Source organism: Borostomias antarcticus (assembly GCF_949987555.1).
Source record: "Borostomias antarcticus genome assembly, chromosome: 18".
In the NCBI taxonomy this organism is placed as follows: Eukaryota; Metazoa; Chordata; class Actinopteri; order Stomiiformes; family Stomiidae; genus Borostomias; species Borostomias antarcticus.
Window position 1 is genome coordinate 18,178,392 of NC_140251.1, and position 13,797 is coordinate 18,192,188.

A 13,797-nucleotide genomic window follows, 5' to 3' on the forward strand; every position below is an offset into this window, starting at 1 on the left:
CAGACAGGTACAGTAGCCTTAGACAGTGTATGAGGGGACGGGGGATTTGGGTGTTTGAGATGTGCTCGCTGTGGAAAGGCCAGGGAGGATATGGGTATTACCACGTTATTAAGATCCAGAAACAAGAACTGCATCTACTGTTTCTGCTTGGTTATGTGTTTTTTCATTTGTCAAGAGATGTACAAATTGCTCAAAGATCTCTTATCAAGATTGATAGATGTTATACAGACATGCAAGCATATGTTTCATACAGTTAAGTGCTATATTCTCCTCCTAACCATGTCATCTTGCAATTAAACCAAATGTTCTGGTAAATGATTTTATAACACGTTTTTAGCTCTTAACCCCAATTCATCAGGGAATGCTAGAGACGTTAGTTGACTGTAGTCTTGGGCTCTGTGGAAGACTAGTGATTTTGTTGTTGTAAATTGACCTTTCTGACAACAAGTCCCAGTCTACCTCAGTGACCAGGTCGTTCACAACGCTGGATCGTTAGGTTTGGGTTCAAGATGTGATGCTCTGTAGCCTAATGTGCTGTGATATTTTGTCAAATGATATTTTTATGGACCCTGAAGATGTGACGGTAAGTCTTGCGATAATTATGTTTGTGTGTGGGGGAGGGGGGGGTCATATATTCATATGGTTGAACCAAAGATAGTGAATGCTTGCTTTAATCTATTACACTATCTACATGTGTTATTTCATTCATCCTCACATGCTGCATGTTGATTATGATTGTGATGGATCTTTCTGGAAACCAAGTTCTTTTGAAACTGTAAATGATTTAGGTTGCAATAAAAGCCTTTGGAACGGTAGTGAACTGATTTCCTCCTTGTTCACAATAATCCACACTATTGTGCATCTCGCTCTTGCTAATCTGTGATAATTCAGTCAAGCAAGGTTATGAATCCATTACAATCCCACTGAAAGGGTGGAGAGTGCATCTGTGAAGTACTGCCATAGTAATTGCTTCATGTAGTAAAAGGATGGATGGATGGATAGATGGAGGATGGGTGGATGAATGGATTCATGGATTGGTAGACTAATGAAAGTGTGTCATAATGGCTCGTCTGTGGGTATGAATATGCATCGCTGAGATTGAACAATATGAGTGGGTGTTACCTTCAACTCCCGGTGAACGCTGTAGGACGTTTCCATGGAGACTGCCATAGCAACCGGCAGTGAATCGCTAGCCTCCACGGCCCGAAGCAAACCCAGCCTCAGAATGGGCTCAGCCTGCAGGCCTTGAGGGCCATTGTTGAATGCACTCAACCCTTTCTTATTTAGCATTCAAACCTCCCTGTCTCCCAACATTGGTTAAAAACTCATTACTTTGAGTAGCTCTGGGTTTGTTAGAGACTGAAGGACTATTTATATAAGTATTACCAAGACTGTTACTCAGACCCTGGAAGGACATACTGGCTCACACACTGCCTGCCCTGCTCTCAGCCCATATACTGAAGGAGACTACTTCTATCCAAAACAACGGTCACATGTATCCAAACAGCTCCTTGCAATATGTTGTGAAAGCCCAATAGTACTTACACTTGCGAGACAGTAAAACATCAAGAAAGCTACAGTAAAACCAAGAAAGCTATGAAGGCCATGACTCGCAAACCTTGATAGGCATCTATAGCCTAGCCTACACTCATTTTAAGTCCCTTGAAATGTAAAAACTAAATACAAACAGGTTTGGGAGCTAGGCAGTTTTCTAGAAAAGACATTCAGGTAGGCTAACATTCAAGCAAACCTACGATTACTTTGCTGTGCAAGGGACAAGTTCCCCAGGGAGATGAACACTGTGTGCAATGGAGATTGTTTGAGGAGTAGGTCTAGGTCGGTGGAAATGGTATCAGGAAATGGCCTCCTATGATCCTGGAGACATCGGTAGCCTGCTACGTTCAACAGGTTGTCAGAGTGCGACACCTAGTGGTCAAATACAGGAGCAGCGCCTCAATCGTCTGCATGTTTCTCACAACCCCCGTATCTGGCACTGAGATCGAGATTGAAATCCATTAAAAAAGAAGTGGGTAAACCCTCGACTAAACTACTTCCTTTGACAGCTGACCAGTCACATGAAAGATGGACTCTGCATATTCAATGAGGTGTAGAATGATGCCGACTTATCATATACCACGCACTCTTTGTTTCTCGCTTCCCCGTGTGTGTGTGTGTGTGTGTGTGTGTGAGTGTGTGTGTGTGTGTGTGTGTGTGTGTGTGTGTGTGTGTGTGTGTGTGTGTGTGTGTGTGTGTGAGAGAGAGAGAGAGAGAGAGAGGTTCACAGCTCATCCCACACACCAGGTGACATGGCAGATGCTCATTAAAATTGCAGGAAGAGAAAAGCCATTTCCATAATGCACTGCATAAAGGATCAGTTTGGTCTAATGACAATGTCACTGTTTCCTGTGCTCCCATATGATAAGATAACACTTTATTAATCCCCAGGGCAGAGGGGAAATTCGGGACAATGCTTGACTAGGTCTCATATCCCCATCTCTCTCTGTCTCTCTCTCTCTCTCTCCCTCTCTCTCCCTCTCTCTCTCTCTTTCTCAACACACGCATGCGCACACAGACAGACACACGGAATGACGTCAGGTATCAGCTGACTCGTTTGTTTTGCTGGCTAGAGACTCCGCAGCAGCCAGCGAGGGAGGAAGCCAGCGAGCATCAAAGGACCCTTATTATTGAACAAAATTGGCGTTTCGATCAACCACTTGCATATACTGTTTTTTATATTTGAATTTATTTAATCCATCGAAAAGTACATTTTGTTTCAACTACGAAAGTGTTTGACCTGAGAGCCATTATGCCTTCAGAAAAAACCTTCAAACAAAGGAGGACATTTGGTAGGTAGCCTATCGGCCCTGTTACCATATTTCAAGTTGCTCGTCACGTTCTCGTTAAATGTTTTGGTATCTTGAATTATTCTTATTGTTTATCTTAAATTACCCAAATTCAGTTTGTTGCTTCTTTTGTAAGTGTTGTCAGTCTTTGTTTACAGAGCAGATGGTACGTAGCCTATTGCCTAATTCTCCCCGTGTCTTCAGCTCAACTTCAACCACTCGCTATAGATTGATATTGACAATGTTATCTTAGGGGCTGATATCAAGTGTGATATCTTATCAAATGAGTGGTCAGGCGTAAGATCAAACAGACGGGTGCGATCTTTGAGTGGCGTCTATATCTGATAGCTGTTAAAGTGTTAAACACACAGAAGGGAACCTTATATAGCCTAATGTGAATGCAAAAATGTAATTGTTGTTGAGGCGTCTGAACACGTCTCCGTTTGGGAGAGCAAGGCGAACTGGATTCACGCTGCTTGGTCGGTTTAGGCCTGTTTGTGCGAGAGCAGTAAGAAGAAAAACAAGTACCAAATTGCTGGTGTCGAAATGCTGGGAAGTCCTCTGCAGGATTGGGGGATGGGAGGGTGAGGGAGGTGAACAGACGGGCCCAGGGGCGAAGGGGACGGATCATTGTTAACTTCTCTACTGTAACATTGTGGCCCATTGTGTGTCGAGGAGGCCCCCCGTTATGACTGGGTACGTTTCAGGCTCGGATCATATAGGATAGGCAGGGTAACGAGGCCTAGCCAGCAGTTAGGTCACATCCGTCAGGCACCTTGCCTTGTCTCAAATCCACTAGGCTACAGTACAATGGCCCACATAGCCAAATTAGCACAATAATGTAGGCCTGATGCACCAGTTAATTATCAATGGAGGCAATGAAGCGGGCCTGTTTTCAATACAATCAAAACATTAGCATATTAAGCCTATAATTATTTGTCCATAGTAAAAACATGCCATTCCTTTCATACAGTAGGCTACACCGAAACTGGCAAGATTCGAGACAGATTAGTTTTCATAGGCAACTAAATCCTTTTTATACTGTCACAGGCCTAGTTCCCGATTGCAAAAGTTACCCCATTTGCGCAATATCGACAGAACAGCGCACTGGCAGCAGACAAGACGTGATGTGTTTGTCATGACATAGTTGGCGAAACGCCACATGTTGGTGATACATATGTATGTAGTAATAGACGCCACATGTTGGTGATACACAGTAGCTTAATAAGTGAGATCCAGCATGCATAGGCTACTGGATACTACACAAGAATAAACAAACTTCAGAAATTATACAGATGCGACGAAGGAGCTGATGTCCCTCAGGAACCTGGGGCCCGGCATAGTTGATCTGTCACATCAAAGTGCACTCTTGTTTTGTGATATTGGGCCCCCCACCTCCCAAATTTGAACTCTATTCTTGAATATGTTGTGGAATATGTGTTCTAACTAATGTACAAGTCCATCTCAGAAAATTAGAATACTGTGGAAAGTTCATTATTTTCCGTAATTTAATTCAAAAAGTGAAACTTTCATTTATTATAGATTCATTGCACATGTAGTGAAATATTTCATGGCTGATTGCCTCCATGCCATGCTCCACGCTCAGTAATTTGTGCAAAATGAGCCCTCACCAAGTATTGAGTGTGTAAATGAACATACTGTACAATCATAAAGATTAAAACAAAAAAGGCTTGAAATATTTCATTTTGTGTAATGGATCTAGAATACATAAAGGTTTCACTTATTTAATTAAATTACGGAAAATAATTAACTTTTTCCACAATATTCAAATTTTTGGTCACCTGTAAGAGAGAATACATAGTAGAATTATAATAATGTAAGCTAATGAAAGTAGACAATTTAATTTCTCCGGTTTAAGGGCTGCACATGTACTGTTATTCTATAGAAAGCATTACTCACAACACCTGGGGCACGGGATCTCCTGCAGCAATGCAGAGATCCTAACATCAGTGAGGCAGGATGGGCGGACCACACCTGGTGTGTGGAGTGGGGGGAGAACACCTTCAGACTTACCCAGACCGGCGTAAGTGAGGCTTAACCGCCTCCGGACCGGCATTGGACGCTACCGCTCATCGATGCACAGATGGGTGCCCGGATATATAGCCTGGGTGACCCCCTCACCCAGGCTTGGAACCAGGGGCAGATAAATCAACTGAATTAGTAAAAAATCACTATTCAAATCATCACCTCCAGCATACACCACAAACCGAAACTAATCATTTGTCTTTCATGCCAAAAACCGTACCCAAAACTGAAGAAGCACAACTTGTGCCATGACACAGTTGCATCCCCCCTTCCATTATATCCTCCCAGGACAAAAGATACGGGTATCGAAACGGCCGTCATAGAGAATAAATAGGGAAAGGTATTGAACCAGCTGAATGGTGGCCAATGGGCGTGCTTACAACGACAGTTATCGATTCCAAACTGCTCAAAATCAGATAGCTAGATTGTGTAGGCCGAGAGGATTCCAATCATGTCCACCTCTTGACATTTTGGTCAATTTTACTGACTGCTAGATCGACGGAAAGACAAGCAGTTTCATGTAACAGCTGTACGTGATCACACACATGCGTACATCACCTCTGCTGCCCCCTAGGGGAAGTTTATCTTTGGGATGGGTATGCTAGCTGTGTTCGGAATCGCTACCTCGTTCCCTCACTCCCTATTCCCTATATGGGGTTCACTATATAGTGAACTACCTAGGGAACGGAGAAAATGTAGGGTACATGCGCTGTTCCCTGGAAATCAAGGTGAATTGTGGGTAATAAATAGTGGACTATATAGGGAACGAAAATTCCGTGGAGAATTCGGACATTACAAACAAAATGGCTGACGCCCCCTATAGTGCACTAGTGAATAGGGAGCGATTCCGAACACAGACGCTGTCTTGTCTTGCGTTGCCAGTTCTTCTTCAATGTGTGTTATTGATGATGTCTGAGCGGCACAGCTCCCTCTGGTGGGTAGGTGGTGAACCGCACCCCGCAGACCTGAAACCGTCAACCCCCGCCTGTTCACCGTGGAGGTCTGTCTCTTCATAGGTCCTGTGTGGGGAAGAAGCCCTGTGACAGGCAGGTCATCCTGAGGTAGTCACACAGAGCGTCCTTGTCTGTGTAACTGCTCTGGGAGAACAGCTCATTACAGTCTAAATGTGGAACAAATGCCCAACTCACTCCTCAGAAATAACACTTTGTCCTCACAGCCTCTGAAGTTTATTGAGTTTATCTAACATGTACATTTCCCCAATTTTGTTTCTGAACAGAACAGGCTACTATACCAAAGTATACTTGGAGTTGTTTTTTACTACAAAATACACTTTATTTGTCCTAGCAAGTATTCTTGGTGTTTTGGTTGTTTTTCCTTGTCCAGCCAAACTGACCTCAGTGGACAAAGAGTCCCAAGCCACAGCCTTATCAGCTACTATGGTAACTGTTGTTTTGGCCTGGTGACACAAGTGTCACTAGGGCATGGTGACCTTGCACTTTCTGTTGTGTTCAGCTGTGTCATGATCTGCTCTAGGTGGATACATTGTAACAACACCGCTATGAGCATGTTATGAGGTGCTATAGGATATTTGGAATACTAACCTACTTTACTTAGGCCTTGGTATTCCTTATAGAATATAGGTCAACGATTGGTTGTTTCTATCCATTTTTGTCCTGGGCCCTCTTTACTCATTGCCATATCAGTCTGTGACAGCATTTGACAGAATTACTCTTTCATTCTTCCTCTCAGGTGGCTTCTAGAGGGGACAGGAAACAGGAAGTAGAGTAGAGGGGACAGGAAACAGAAAGTAGAGTATATAGGTCGTGTTGGATGACTGCTAACCTGCACACCCTGTGTGTTCACAGAACAGAGAGTAGATGACGTCAGGCTGATCCGAGAGCAGCACCCCAGCAAGATCCCAGTGAGTATCCAACCTGACTACTCCACACACAGAATACCACAGGAGACAGACATGTTTTACCAGAGTTGATATGGATTTACCATAATCATGCTACACAGAAAACTAATATTCTACAACACTACATACATGTTTTCTCAGATGTAATATCATCTGTACTAAGTTACTGAAAATTAGTAAATAGTTACAGTTACTAGTTACTTCTTTCAAAAGTAACTGAGTTACTTTAGTGGAGTAGACTATAATATTTCAATTGGTGGTACAAGTGTGAAAATTTGAATAAGCAGTCTCCATGGGTCACTTGACAAGAAAATTGTCATTTGACGTTTCAAGATGGCAGACATTTTTCAAGATGGCTGACACCTTAGTGGAGCAGTTAAAGTCACACAGAAATGAAAAAAGCATTGTGTCCCATTTTGGTTCACATAATTGGTCATAGTGTCCACCTATTCAACGATGTATGCCAAAAAAATTACAAAATTCTACTTTTGTTATAATCTTATATCAAAGAATATAATTTCTTACTTCCTGGAAAACCGTAGGTCACGTGCAATTACGACAACAGGTACCTTAGATTTTAGGCCAATAATCCCACTACATCCACTCGTCAACCAACGCTATCCTTCTATCGAATCTGTCTAAAGTTCTTAAAACCCGTCCACTTGTCAATGTTCCAATCAAATTCTCTAAACATTATGTCCCACCCTCATAGCTTGTTTGCGTCGGAAATACGTCAAACTACGGAAGTTAGATGATCTCAAACGTCCGTTTCTGTGCGACTTTAAGTGATATAATGGTTTATTTGGTGGTACAAGCATGACAATTGGCATGAGCAGTCTCTGTGGGTTACTTGACAAGAAGCCACCCACAGCCACCTGAAATTTCAAGATGGTGGCAATTTTTCAAGATGGCCGCTACCTTAGTGGAGCAGTTAGGCCTAAGTAATCATTTAGTTGGTGATACAAGCATGAAAACTGCCATGAGTCGTCTCAAAGGGTCATTTGATAAGAAACCACCCAAAGCCACTTGAAATTTCAAGATGGCGGACATTTTTCAAGATGGCCATCACCTTAATGGAGCAGTTAAGTGATATAGTTTAGTTAGTGACACAAGCATGCAATGGAATGAGCAGTCTAAGTGTTACTTGACAAGAAAACACTCCCAGTTAGTTGAAATTTCAATTTTCAAGATGGCCAACCCCTGGATACTTAAAATATCATAGAAATGTATTGGTTTTTTTTTCATTAAGGACAATTTGGTGTCATTTTATTCTAAATGTTTCAGATGATGCTAAAAACAATTGTCGATCAACAACAACTATGATATGATAAAGAACAACTTTTAATGCATCAGAATACAGTTGTGTTCATTTGTTGATGATAGATAGATACTACCGGTTCCATTTCATTGCTGATAAAGTTACAGAAATGAAAACAGCCAATATAGTAGTAAGTAAGTAAGTAAGTAAGTAAGTAAGTAGTAAGTAAGTATATAGTCATTGTGACGAACAGGGAAGTTGCTGCTAGCTTGGATGCAGCAGCCCCTTGTAGTCATGAAGAGGCAGACCCGTATCTTCCTTCATGCCCAGCAGGCAGTGAAACAAGGACACAAATCCCTGATGATTGATGCAGATGTCTGTCTGTCTGTCTGTCTGTGTGTGTAGTTGCCCCTGCTAGAGCCTGATTGCGTGTTGGTCTTGCCAGGGTTGTTCCCCGCTGTCCTCTGTGTTTTCAGGTGTAGTTCTGGCTCCCCTTCCACACATCGGCGCATCATGTTTTACTTTGTCACCAGCCTATTACTGTGAAATAAGATACATTTTCACTTACTTTGTTACACTGCCTATATCTAACAGTGAAGCACATTTTCGGTTTAGTTCCTTGGCATTGTTTTCTGCTGCCTATTTACCAGTGAGAGATGCGGGTATTTCTAGTTGAAGAGTTTTGTAATGTCAGCACCTCTACCTTTTACTGTTTCTGTTGGTCATGGTTCTGTGGCGGTGTCAGCCAGAGCTGCTGTTGCCTCTGGATCTCTGCTTATCACCATTCAGTACTAGCCATCGCTCAGTTATTGTTCTGGAGCACTGTCCATTCAGCACCACAACTGTGCTAATCTATATTTTTAGTATTTATTTGACAAATTAAGTGTCTGTTAAAAAAAAAAGCCTCCTTTGTGACTGTTACCTTGTCGTGGTAAGGGAGCTTGTGCACCTCAGTGAACCCTGAGAGCTACTGTATGCCGATGGGAAGCAACTCCTGGCAGATTTGACCAAACTGGACAGGCCGTGGGCGAGGAGTCAGACAAAACACAGTCAAACAACCTCTCTTGATAGAGCCTTTTGAGGAAACCAATACATTTCTATGAGGAAATGTATCATTTAAAGATCCACATGGCAGGTGGCAGCCATCTTGAAATGGCCTCTATCCTGAAATTTCAAGTCTGAGAGCATTTTCTTGTCAAATTACCCTTTGAGACGGCCCATGGCAATTGTCATGCTTGTATCACCAACTTAATGATTACTAAGGCCTAACTGCTCTACTAACATGGCAGCCATCTTAGAAAATTGCCGCCATCTTGAAATTTCAAGTGGCTGTGGGTGGGTTCTTATCAAGTGATGCCAATTTCCATGTTTGTATCATCAAATAAACAAAATGGCAGCCATCTGGAAATATCAAATGTCCAGGATAATTTATTGTCAAGTGACCCATGGAGACCGCTCATGCCAATTTTCCCGCTTGTATCAACTGAAAGATTCAGACAAAAATAAGTTCTTAGCCGCTCCACTACTTTACTGATTACTGCATATAGAAAGTAACTAGTTACTGGCGAAAGTAACTTTTGCGTTACTTTTCAATTATCTTATTAATGCACATGCTATAGTATATTATTATTATTATTATTATTATTATTATTATTATTATTATTATTATTATTATTATTATTATTATTATGTGTAATGCCTAACAAAGGGTAGCCAGCTTTCAATGGGTTAATAATAACTCCTAGGCTACCTCATCTCTGGCCAGTGACCTACAACATTCCTAGCCTTCAAACCAGTGTAGGCCTACATAAAGAGGGGAAGCTTCTCAAACGTTTGATCTTATAGCCTACAGCCTATATCACCAACAGGTGGACCGCAGTCCGGATCCGGACCCAGAAGCCGTCCAATCCAGACCTCGTCTTTAACCCGATAAATCAATGACAATTTCTCCCTTTTGACGGAGCGTAGGCAACTAGTTTGAGCCTGCACAGCCTTTGTAGTATTTTACGGCATTTGTTTACTATGTCACGCGTCGCTAGCCAATCGAATCTGCGTGTTCATTGCCTGACGTCACCCAGTCTACATGTGACAGCCTAGCTATCGTTAAGGTTACTGTAATCAGAGCGAGTTGGAGTTGGACACTGCATGACCGCAGAAACTTAACGACAGACAAAGAGGGAAAGTGGGAGGGTGGGATGCCACAGGTACACAGAAAAAAGGTGTTAAAGCAGTTCAATTCTTAAAATGTGTTGAGATTGTTAACACAAAAGGAAAACTCAAGCTAGATTTTGTTTTATTTTTCTAAATTTAAGCACTAATTTCAGATGCACATTTTTCAAAAGCTACTTTGCTTTTAAATGTAGAGCTCATTTTACTCAAGTTTAAAGTAGCCTACAGTACTTTTTATTTATAATCCCTCCTAAATGTGAAATCCCTCCTAAATGTGAAGTGTCAATAAACAGGTTGAAATAGCCTATTGTTGAAATGTAGCCTACTTTATTTGATTCTAAATACTATGTTGGGGATAATACAACTGAAGTGAACAATATTTTAACTTCACATGCATATTGCACAGTAACATACAGCAAATACAATAATTTGATAGGAATATGCAAGGAAACAAATGTGTTGAGGGCATAAAAACATGCATCACCACCGGACCCTGGCTTGAGGCAATTTTGTCAAACTGGACCACTTAGAACTTTACTTGATTACCCCTGACCTACAGTATACAGAATGTTAACAAAAATATATATATATGTCATTTACCATGTACTATATATATATATATATATATACACACACACACACACACATATATATATATATATATATATATATATATATATATATTTCGACTGGAATTATTAAATGGGGATTGAATGAAATGAACATAGCCATATAACTAAAAACTACAGGTTGTAAGCTTAATTTTGATGTATATGCCTCAGAGATGTAACGGTATGAAAATTTCACATCACGATTACAGTGACCAAAATCATCACGGTTATCAGTATTATCATGGTACTGTTAAAATATGCTGAAAATGTTCAAAAACTACACTCTGAAAGTTTTTCAAAGCATGGTAATAGTGAACACGGTTTTAGTGATCATTTTATCGCGATACATTTAATCAAACTTTATCACGGTTTATCATTATACCGGTTATTGTTACATCTCTAATAGGCCTAGAAGATGATAGAACAGGCAGCTCTCAGCCTGCTGCATGCTGAATACAGAATATATATCACCTTTCAATTTCAATGTGTAGTAGCCTAAATGAAATAAATAGTGAAATTAAAGTTCTATGTTTCTTGTGGCCGTCCACATTGATATATCAATAACTGACATAGCTTCTATAGGTGATGTGTGCGTTCATAGCAGGAGATTTAGAGAAATCAGGAGTAGGCTAGTTTAGGCTAGTTTGCTGCAATAGAGCTGTTTAAGATCAGAATTGATTGCATTTGCACCTTTTTCCCGAATAATAACGAGGAACAAGGGTATGAAAAATCGTATCCATTGCATTTGTGCTTTCCCGAATAACTGATTCAGGTACACACCGTATGGACACCTACACATAGATGACACTTTACCAGTATTTTGTCCTTGATCTCGAGGAGGGAAAAATAATGTCCGTATTTCCATGACAGAGCTCACGTTGTCAGAACCAGACAGAACTGTCAGCCATGTAGGCTGAGGATTGTTGATGCGTTGTGCACGGGTGATGTTGACGTTAGATAATAAACAGCAAATGTAGGCTATTTGTCCATTGTACAAAAGTAATGATTAACGAGCCCATTTCGATTTCAGTAGCTGTAACTGCGTTATTTTAATTCTAAAAGTAATTTGTTACATTACTAGTTACTGCCAAAAGTAGGGGAGTCACAGTAACGCGCACAGTTAGAATAATGGCTTTCTGGGAGTTCTTAGATATCTCCTCTGATTGCAGGTCATCATTGAGAGATACAAAGGAGAGAAGCAGCTGCCCATCCTGGACAAGACTAAGTTCCTGGTTCCAGACCATGTCAACATGAGCGAGCTGATAAAAATCATCAGGTACACGTGTGGTTACTGTTATACTGTGTGTGTGTGTGTGTGTGTGTGTGTGTGTGTGTGTGTGTGTGTGTGTGTGTGTGTGTGTGTGTGTGTGTGTGTGTGTGTGTCTCCCATGCACATGTCTCAACCTCTCTCTCATTGTATTACGCAAACACACAAAGTGCCACCAGTTTGAGGATGCGATACACTGAATTTTAAGTGCATCTACCTATGGCTTGTCTTGTGTGTAGTGGTCCTCACTGCACCCCTGCTCTACAAAACATGTTACAACGATGGCACTGAGCAGATCAGATACCTTGGTATAAATACATCTGAGCAGGGATCCATTTCCGGCTGGTCTTGTTAGGCCGATATCATTGTGAGAAACAGCGGAAATATGATCTAGACGCCACAAAGCTTTCTGGAAAGTCACACTCAAGTCTGCACTCAAACTCTTTCTGTGGCTGTCAGCGTTGTGTGCTGTAGAACCCAGACACAACAGATATCTAGCCTAGGGCAGCGAATACAATGGTCATGCACCAGAAAAAGACTCTGCGTGTGACCGTCAAGAAGATCAAAGCTTTCAGGAACTGGCCAGCCCTGAACTGTCAGTTGAACTCGACTAAATCCTGTCCATGAAAGACATTGACGTGAATAATATGGTTATGAGCGTGTATGAAATTCTCCCCTTGTCCCGTCCTCACCTATTCTCCTGTGTGGCCACCAGGAGGCGCCTCCAGCTGAACTCCAACCAGGCCTTCTTCCTGCTGGTCAACGGCCACAGCATGGTGTCGGTGTCCACCGCCATCTCCGAGGTGTATGAGCGCGAGAAGGACGAGGACGGCTTCCTCTACATGGTGTATGCCTCCCAGGAGACCTTCGGAACCCCGGCCGACCAATGAGACCCCTTCCCCTCCACCACCACCCGGCCAACGATTGGACAATGATACTATTACTCCCCCTCCCCCTAGACGGTCGTCCCTCATTCCTGATTCCTGACTCTGAACACACACCTGTCCCTGACCCCCCCTCCACCCCCCACCCCCATCAAACCTTGCTTGCTTTAAAACTGTAGCGAAGGCATTAGGGACCTGACGGGTGTCCTCACCCTGTTGCTTCAAGGGCCTCTTCTAGATGCGAGACCTGTCCTGCACCTTCTCCCCATCCCAACCCCCAAACCCTCTCCCTCCCAATCCATATACACTTGATTAGGATGTGGGTCATTCTTTTAGATGGGTTAGTGTAGCAGGAAGCTGATTGGCTGCTGGGTTTCTTCCGTAGCCAATTAGCGTAAAGCCATGTTTGAGTCTGTCTCCACCCAGTCACCGTTGAGATTCCCTGTCTGCTCTGTCCCCTGTGTGGGGTGCTTCACTTGAGTATGAGATGACAAAGCTTCAGCGAGTCACATCAACAACAGCTGCTGAAAAACGTTGTGACAGTTTTGAATCTTCAGCTGTCAGACTGACCTGTAACACTTTACTGCCAGGGCATATGATTATTCACGCGCATTGGCTGACTCACGCCAATAAGAGTCTTAACCGCCATAAAGAAATTGTTGCTTCTACTTCCTCTTTCTCTACCCTTGGGTGAGCTGAGTCACCTTGGCGAGATGTTGTATTTACACAAACAATTTATACGGCTAAACTGCTGACTGGTGTTGAGTTCGGCTTTGCGCCACCCTCTCTTCAGCTGCTTAAAAAGGGTTGTGTGTGTTTTTTTGTTGTCGGGTTCCTTTT

At 42.2% G+C, this 13,797-nt stretch overlaps 1 protein-coding gene across 1 annotated transcript; it reads left to right on the forward strand.

The window, feature by feature from the left end:
- The first annotated feature begins 2,640 nt into the window (after positions 1 to 2,640).
- On the forward strand, positions 2,641 to 13,593 carry map1lc3b (microtubule-associated protein 1 light chain 3 beta). The gene is made up of 4 exons (XM_084452926.1): positions 2,641 to 2,846; positions 6,716 to 6,771; positions 11,976 to 12,082; positions 12,789 to 13,593. Exons 1-4 carry the CDS (start codon positions 2,807 to 2,809, stop codon positions 12,961 to 12,963), a joined length of 378 nt encoding a protein of 125 aa, XP_084309052.1. The 5' UTR covers positions 2,641 to 2,806; the 3' UTR covers positions 12,964 to 13,593.
- Positions 13,594 to 13,797: the final 204 nt, after the last annotated feature.

Coding starts and splice junctions, on each gene's coding strand:
- map1lc3b (XM_084452926.1), top strand. CDS start 2,807: ATGCCTTCAGAAAAAACCTTCAAACAAAGGAGGACATTTG. Junction 2,847..6,715: donor CAAACAAAGGAGGACATTTG/GTAGGTAGCCTA, acceptor GTGTGTTCACAG/AACAGAGAGTAGATGACGTC. Junction 12,083..12,788: donor GAGCTGATAAAAATCATCAG/GTACACGTGTGG, acceptor TGTGGCCACCAG/GAGGCGCCTCCAGCTGAACT.